Source organism: Athene cunicularia (genome assembly GCF_003259725.1).
Source record: "Athene cunicularia isolate RWA chromosome 17 unlocalized genomic scaffold, athCun1 chr17_part1, whole genome shotgun sequence".
Taxonomy (NCBI): domain Eukaryota; kingdom Metazoa; phylum Chordata; class Aves; order Strigiformes; family Strigidae; genus Athene; species Athene cunicularia.
In genome coordinates, this window is record NW_020799122.1 from 2,612,048 (window position 1) to 2,620,526 (window position 8,479).

Consider the following 8,479-nt stretch of genomic DNA (forward strand, 5'->3'; position numbering starts at 1 on the left):
CCTTTTTTTTTTTTTTTTTTTATTCCCTGCGGGAGAGGAGATGTACTTCTCGTGAGTCAGATATGACCTTTCAAAACATTTATGTTGACAGAAGGCCATCGTGATTTCATCTGCGCGCGGGGTTGCTGCGCGAGGAGGCGTTTGGAGGCGTCGCGGTGTCTCCTGAGTGGGGCACGGAGGAGGAACCAGCTGAAGCAGGCAGGGCCCTGCATGAGAAACTCCAGCCACTGTGGCTCGTAGGGGATGAAGCATAAAGGGAAGAAGGATATTACTGGGTTTGCCCTATTTCAGCAGCCTCAGCTGGGCTCTGGGAGAGCCTGGGGGGGATGTGGGGACCTGCTGCCTTCTTTTAGCAGGGGTAGGGCAGGGTGATCCTATGAGAAAATGGCTGGTCTGGGGCTTTGTTTTTTAACCCCTCCAACAAGTGCAATCCTTTTGTGTGGATGGCTGAGGATATCTGCAGGGCATGGCTGGTTCTATTTCAAGGTCAAAGATACTGTTCTTCCTTCGTAAAAGTGCTGCTTAATATTGTAAAGGCTTTTTTTGGTCCCTACATTAGCTTCTTTTTAGCTCCTCTAAAAACAGGCGCCATGTCCTCAGGGCCATAAATCACCTTGCTCTTTGCTAGGTGTACCCAAGTAACCAATAAATAAATGGTCCCCACTGGCAGTCGGAGCATCTGCACTCCTTAATAAGCTTAGTGTGCTTTGCAGGGGTGAGGATCATCTCCACCACCTGCAAGCACCACCAGCAGCCTTCTGGAAACTGCTTCCTCTCCCTGGGGCTGTGGGGTGTCCATCTCCTCCTTCCCCTACCCAGGGAGCCCAGGTTTGCCTCCCCCGTTGGGGAATATTCAGCCCAACTTACAAGGCTGAGCTCTTCGGCAGGATGTTCACGTAGGCAGCCAGCTTCTTATCCATGATGGCCCTGGGTGAGACAGGAGGGGGAGTTAATTCCTGTCCCCAGCTCGCTGCGACTCAGCGCTCGCCCCCAGCCGTGGGGACATTCCCTCGTGCTGCCCCTGACTGCCAGCAGCAGCTCTGACGTTGGAGACGTGGGACTGGGGGTTAATTATTACCCCGAGAAAGCAGAGGCAAAGGTGACCTCCAGCTGGAGCTGCTTCAGCTCAGGTCCTCCCGGCAGGGAGGGCTCTGGGACGCTCCCCGCCGTCCCTCTCCACTGAGGTTGGGTGTTGCTCCTGGCCTGGAGCAGCACAAGGGACTTGTGCCTTGCAGGGTGCAAGAAGGAACTTGCCTGCTGTCAGCCCTGTCCCCATCTCCCCGTGGGGACACAGGGACAGAGGCTGAGCCACGGGGCATCGAGAGCTGGGGCTGGGACGGACACGAAGGGGTTTGTCTGCCAGTCGTGTATTTACACTGTCCGACTGTGCCTCTTCCTTGCACGGCAGACTAAATGTGGATCTTGTTAAATGAACAACATCAAGGTTTTTCTACCCAAAACGTCCTAGAAATCTGAAGCCCAAATAAATTCCTTCCCTCCGGCTGCCTCTTTTAGCTGTGGGCTGATTTGTTATTGCAGAGTTGTTTGGGCCTGCCAGAAGAAGTGATATTTAAGTGATTAAAGAGTACTGAAGCAATCTCAGGGTGGATTTTTAGAAGAACTAGGTCAAATGTTGTGTTTTCTGACCACAGCAATGTGTGGGCCCTTCTCATGGAGATGGCAGCCCTGTTCCTCTTGCAGGCAGCTCTGTTAAAGGCGCTGCACTACTAGTGACTTCACCTTTGGTTTTCTTTAACACTAGCCTCACCGGGCACTACTTTGTCCCAAGTGCTTTGTCAGTGCAAACATGTAACTTCTAGATCTCCTTGAACTGCAGAGAAGACAGGAGTTATTAGGTATTGGAAGGCTCGATTCAACAACCTGCAAAAATTAACTCCCAGTGAGCGAAAGAATTAAAAGCATTCCAATCAGCTACTGCTCCGATTCAAAACGTTCTCCAGAATGCTTTTGGCTCAGAGCAAGTTAAAAGTTTATTTTCCTTACATTCAGGGTATGATACAGCCTGGCTGTGACTACAAAACAAGCTGTAAGAAACTCTTAGCTTTCAAAAAGACATTCTGAACCGTAAAAATATGACAGACTTGGTCGCTGGGTGGCGATGAGCAGAAGATGAGCAGAAGGGGCACAAAGGTGCCTCCCCCAAGGGCTGTGACCTGAAGATACCCCGACCAAGGTGTTCATGTGTAACTGCATCGGGTTGCAGTCTGGCCTCTGACCCGTAAGGAAAGCCGGGCTCTTGTTTGAATGTGCATAAGCTCCTTGGCACGTCTTCAGTATCATCTCTGCTTTCTCGGTCTCTTTGTAGAGGTTTCTACCTTGCAACCGGGAGCACAAGGCAAAGGTGTCCTCGTGGGACTGCGTGGGCTCTGCTGCAGGACAGGGAGGAATCGGGAGCAGCCCGAGTGCTGGGAGAGGAGCAGCCCTTCCTGGTGGTCCTGCAGCATCTTGCTGCTCCAGCAGTGCACCGGAGTGCCTGGACCCAGCCAGCTCGTGGGATGGGGTTTAATGTTTAAGCGTGGCAAGGTGATGGAGGTGGACTCCTCTCTGGGGATGGCTCGGAGGGACCACGGCCACCCGAGGAGGCTCTGGGCTGTTTGCTCTCACCACGTGCAGCCAGTTGGAGGCATTTAATGCTTGTAAGAGCATCTTGAGTTAATCTGTCGACCAGCAAACTGCAGCAGCGTGAGCGGAGACATCCCCGCTGCGTTTGTCATGTCAAACACATGGCACAAATCATTTTGGTTTTGCCGCCTGCAACTTCCAAGTCACTTTAGTGCAGGAACCTTTTGATTTGGGTGAGTACCTTCTAATTGCTTCTGCTCTGTCCCAATAAACTGTGATCCTAACTGAGATCCTGAACTTTGTTCTAGCAAGCTGAGCGGAAACAAGCAGCCACCATGGGAACGGGAAACATTATAAGAAGCTGAACGTGATCTGTGGAAAATGTTTGCATAATACATGATATCTTTGGGTTGGGTACTTAATGTGTGTTTCCTTGTCCCTGCCTCACAATAGGCTCTGAATTGAGACAGATGAAATATTAATAAGCAGAAAAGCAAAGAAAATGATATGTACAAGTCCAAGGCAGAACCGGAGGCTGACAGGCTGCTCGGGTGTTAGGTAAGTTATGTGAGATGCCATGGCCACACCATCCAGCCCAAAGGGGTCAGCTTCTCACAGCAGGCACAGGGGAGAGGCTACATATCCTGTGTGGACCCGGGGGTTTCTTCTGAGGAGTTAATAGTAATCCAGTTAAACTGGGTTAGAACTGATGCAGCAAACAAGCCAGATGCTGAATTCTACCTGCAGCTAATCTGCTTTCACAAAGCTTGAACTGCTTTTTCTTAAAACTAGAAGAAAATTTCCTTGCAGACCGATCCATCAGAGTGATCCACTGAGCAATGTAAAGGAAGAATAAACACAACAGCACAGGAAAAAGGTGTGTGGGAATTTGAGCGTAGAAGCCCTGTGTCATCCTCTACAGCCATGGCTCACTCATCGAAATTCCCAAACAATGGAATAACTCCACCAGTAAAAGCAGAAACAAAGTACATCTATCTTAGCAATGGGGAGTGATTTATTTCCTCTCCCTTCCCTGCAAGATAAGGAACAAAGGGTGGGAAACATTTGCAAAGCTGTTAATATGAAGCATTTTCAGGAACTGAGGCTCTTTTCACCAGCCATGTATAGTTACTCCTTTTTTTCAGAAGACATCAAGCAGTGCAGATATTATTCTATTTGAATTTTTTAATACAGTTGCAGCATTTAAGGTGACACAAAATCCCTTTCAGTAGCCTGTCAGTTCCCGAACGACTGTTTGGGCACTTTACAGAAGACGGAGAGTTTTTGGCAAGAGGCAGGGTAGCAGGGAAAACAGCGCAGGAGGTATTGCAGGAAACTTAATGGTCCATCATAAACATTTCCCCAGTCAACACGGTTTCAGTACTTTGAACAAACCATCTATTGAGTCAGGGACTAACAGATGTGTGAAAAAAACCTCTGCATGCAGAATATCATGCAAAGTATCTCATACATTAAAAGAGGAAAAAAAAAAAAAAAATCAAGGTAAAGCCTTCATTCCCTGAAGTTTGTCTGGTGAGCAGAGTGCAGGCTTCCAGGTGGTACCTCACAAGTGCCTGTTCTGTGTTTGCTGTGGATCACTTTCATCTTTTATTTATTTTCATGGCACTGTACTGTGCTTCGTCCCTCTCTATAAACACCTCTCCTGGAATTTGTTATCTGTGTTGTTCTAGAGAAGAAGAAAGACTGTGGCAGATCAGAGAACATGGGGCTGTGGCTTAATCCATCTGAGGACCCAGAGATTTAGGGCCATGGCTTTAAAATGGGTCTTGAAAACGAAAGGCAGTAGAAGAAATTGAGAATTGGCTTGGTGTTACCATGGCATTGACTTAAGAGGCAAATGTCAGCTTTCTTTTAGAAAGCACAGCTCTTGCTAAATCGATATGTGATACAGAGAGAGAGAGAGTGCAAGAGAAAAGCAGCACCGTTTGGGTAGAAGTACAGAGAAGTACAGATCCTCTCGAGGGACAAGGAAAAGCTTTATTCCACGAGAAGCCGCTTTCGAACAATTCGAGCAGACAAGCAGGAGAAGTGTCTCTGTACCTTGCAATATCCTTGGCAATCTGCTCGTTGAGACAGTTGATGAAGGCGATGGAGTGGGTCCCAGAGACGTAGCTGCCCGTGACGGCCGAGTGCAGCTGGAGAGCGAGGCTCCTCAGCACCGGGTACATCAGCAAAGCCAGAATCACCACCTGAAACGCAAAACGTGTGAGCGGTGATGTGAGGTGAAATACCGTGTTTTGTAAAACCAAGCATTTACATTATCGGTGGCTCAAGGGAAGTCTCGAGTCTTCTTTTAATGTTAACGGTAACACTAGTTGTAATTTAAGTGAAAACTTGCTCATAGGGAGGTTCAATTCCCCCCTCCGTGGGGCCAGTCTAGTCCTGTGCTAAGTGCTCGGGACAGGAAAGGGTCAGGTTTTGAGCCTGGATCAGCCCAGAGGTGCCCAGACCTCTGCTGCGGGAGGTCACACCCCAGACTAATGGGGGTTACAGACACCCCCCCTAGCCTCAGCAGCCAGGACTGCTTTTCCAAAGAAGAATAAGGAGGTAAATCCCTGATTATCTCCTGATTATTAATAGAAATACATTTCTATTGCCAAAAGGAGCAAGAAGGGAACCACCAGGCGTGGCTCACGTGTTCCTGCTGAGGACACATCCTGCAGCCATCCTGTCCCTGTTTGCCCAGGGCGAGGCACGTCCACCCCCCTGCGAAACGGTGGGGTGGGAGCCTCTGCCTCCCTGGGGATGTGGAAGGAGGAGAGCAGTATGTCAGGCAGGGGTAGGGATCTGACCTTGGGGAACAGATTTGAGCTGGAGCCTGGTGCAGGAGCAGAGCCCTGGGAAGCCCGGTGTAACTCTGTGCCAGGACCTGGAGAGCTTTCACCTGCCCTGTCCGCCCGGGATGATTCCTCTCTTCTGCTGATAGCGCTGTGCTGCCCACCCAGGCTACGATACAGCCTCACATAGCAGGCAACAAAAGGTAAGACTTAAATGCAGGTTTTAAGTTCCGTTCATCTTAATTATCTGATACTAATAGGATAGTCAAGTTGGACCCTTTCGGGCACAGAAATCCTTATGGAGACAGCCCATGTCTGTAGGGCTGTTTCTGTCCAACTGGGCTGCAGAAAACAATAACACGCTCCCCACGGACTGGCAACAAGTTGGTTTTGCTGTACATGAGATGCAATTCCTGTCAAGCCCCTTAGCTGCTCTTGGTACTCACATGCCATAAACACAGTCGTGTAAAAATACATAATTATATCTCAGCGGGGACATTGCTGGGATAGCAAGGTTAATTTGGTGTGCTGAGTAATAGCCGAAGGATGGTGCCTGTACCCGGGGCTGCAGCACTCGCTGTCTCTGCACAGCTGCTCTTCTCTTTGTCTTTTGTTTTTGAAATAAACAGCATCTGGCCCTTATTCAACCACAGTGATAAAAAAAAAAGCAGCTTATAAGACTAAGAATATATTCCTTTTCCCCCTTGTTTCCACCCTCCTTTGTCCTCTGAAAAACCTCCCACTACGGGGGCCAACGTCTGTTTTTGAAAAAGATTGAATTAAAAGAAATATCTCTTGTCACCACAAAGACTGGAGCTCCTTTCCATATGGAAAATAACTGATGTGCTATACTGGTTGTCTTCTCTTTTCCAATCCATTTGAGGAAATATGCTTTGTTATCACAAGGCTTCTCATAATAATTTTTAGAGATGCTTTTGTGCTCTTTTTTCCACTAAGCTGTTTAACAAATATTATGCAACAAATCCCAGAAGCTACTCAGATAGTTACAAGCCAAACAGAGATATGCTGGTGTATCTATTTTTTCAGATTAGAATGTAATCGTGTTCCCTGCTTAGGAAAAAAAAAAAAATCTGACCTGTTCATCATGGCAATCATTAATCTTCTTGGAAGATGTATGTGCATGTGATGAGGAAATCCCTATGAATATTTGTGATTGAATATTAGTACAAGAGTGATCACTCTCTCAGATTTTGGGGGGTTTTCCCCCCCTTTTTTTTTTTCTGAAAAGAAAGATAAAAGTCCCCTTACTTTTCCAGAACAACTGTATTTAGCAAGGGACGGTGCAAAACTTCAGGATTCCTACCTGACAAAACGAATAAACTCATGACTGCCAAATGCTGAAGTAAACAAAACTGAAAAACCCGCTGTGAGATTTTAAGTATTTCACTGAAAAGCACTGACTGGCAAATGATAGTTGAATTTAGAAAGACTAAGCTTTCTGTAAGATTTCTTTTGGCTTCGGTGAACTAAAAACAGCTTTAGGGTTTAAAATTACCATGGTAGGACTTTTTGCCTAGTTTTGATGAAGTTCTGTATAAAAAAACCCCTCAAAACCCCAAGCACAACTTGTGGCAACCTTGAGCATGCTGTGAGTTTCCTCAGCTCAAATGGAAAAAAACTCCTAAGAAATTTGCTTTGCTCTCTGCAGAGAGTACATTCCTCCTGCATGATCATCTTTTTTTTTTTTTTTTTGTTCCCAGAGGTTCCCATATAAAGGTACAGACAGCAGCATTTCCATGGTCCCTTGGGTTGGCATACACCGTGCTCCCCAGCGCGTCTCCCGCGTCCCCCCATCCCAAGCACGGAGCCAGCCCTGGCGATGCCCGAGGGCTCCCACTTACCAGCAGCAAGGTGCCACGGCCCGGCCGGGGACAGCCCTGGGCAGCGGGCAGCAGTGGGCAGCGCTGGCTCAGCCACTCCATCTCCCCGGCCGGGCGAGAGGCTGCGTCCCCTCCGTCCCTCCACCTGCTCTGCCCAGAGCTGGGCAGGCTGCCTGGGAAGGCTGCCCGCAATAAGCACTAACTCCTCCTCCTCCTCTTCTTCCCCAGCTGCCTGCAGGCTGGTGCCCGCCTGCCCGCCCCAGCGTGGGGCTGAGCCACGGGCCTGTGGGCCACCACAGCGTCCCCACGGCACTCCTGCCTCCCCAGGGGCCCTTCCCTGCCCTCCCCTGCCACCCCGAGCCCCAGCACCCAGCCTCCCAGGCGCAGGCAGCTGCCTGACCCACAGAGCTGGGGGGGACAGATGCCAGGGCCCAGCACCCCCAGAAGTGGGGTCAAAGCCATAGCAGGGACAAGAGTACCCTCACAGTATCCGTGCTGTTACCAAAACTGTCTGCACCAACATCTGCTGGAGAAATCTCTCCCTCCAGTGGAAGCACTGGGGTGCACTGGGGTCCTCCCAGTAACTGTCTTAGGTGCTCTGAGACACTTGTTGACGCCATTTGGCCCTTTTGTTTTCATTTTCTCACCTACACACCTCCTTACCTTCTCAGATTTAATATTGTCGGGGCTCTGTACTCTTTGGGGAGAAACACTAGGAAGCTGCTAAGTCCTGTCGTGCTGTTTGGGCCTGAGCTGCTCCCGTACACAGCCCAGCGCGGAGGCGCAGAGCGCTCCGTCCCGCCGCCTCGCCTTACTGCCCCTTCTCCCAGCCGTCCGGGGAGCACCTTCCCCTCCGCCCGCAGCCGGGGTTCAGGCCAGAGCTGGCGCCTGCGCCGCTGGGCACTGGGAGAAGCTGGAGAGACGCTGCCTGCATGGAGGCCTCGGGGAGGTGTGAAATCCCCCCAGCACCGTGTCCATGCTACTACATTTCACGGCCTGAAAAAATGGTTTCCTCTGCTGGCGTGAGGCAAACCCCACGTTTTCTTGCAGCGTGTCCCACCGTGGAGCTGTCCCCATCGCCGGGACGGGAGGCAGCGCGGGGGTCCCGGCGCCGCGGCCCCCTCCCAGGCAGCAAGGCCTGCCCCGGGGGTAGCTCTGCCCCCTCAGCCCCCCCAGGCCGGCTCCGGGTCCCCTGGGTGACCCCGGCCTGTGGCCCTGCAGCGGCCTGTTGTCCCGACAGGGCGGTGCCCGACCCTC

General features: G+C 50.4%; 2 protein-coding genes across 2 annotated transcripts in view; one reads left to right on the forward strand and one right to left on the reverse strand.

Moving 5' to 3' along the window:
- CUTA (cutA divalent cation tolerance homolog) overlaps positions 1 to 7,415 on the reverse strand; it is a 9,903-nt gene extending 2,488 nt beyond the window's left edge. The window contains exons 1-3 of the mRNA XM_026860270.1: positions 7,244 to 7,415; positions 4,645 to 4,793; positions 868 to 927 (exon numbers count right to left, since the gene is read on the reverse strand). Of these exons, the coding sequence (XP_026716071.1) occupies positions 868 to 927; positions 4,645 to 4,793; positions 7,244 to 7,324 (290 nt within the window). The 5' untranslated portion in view covers positions 7,325 to 7,415. The remainder of the gene's footprint in view (positions 1 to 867; positions 928 to 4,644; positions 4,794 to 7,243) is intronic.
- Positions 7,416 to 8,154: 739 nt separating this feature from the next.
- Positions 8,155 to 8,479, forward strand: part of PSMD5 (proteasome 26S subunit, non-ATPase 5) — a 6,872-nt gene continuing 6,547 nt past the window's right edge. The window contains exon 1 of the mRNA XM_026860645.1: positions 8,155 to 8,171. Within this exon, the coding sequence (XP_026716446.1) occupies positions 8,155 to 8,171 (17 nt within the window). The remainder of the gene's footprint in view (positions 8,172 to 8,479) is intronic.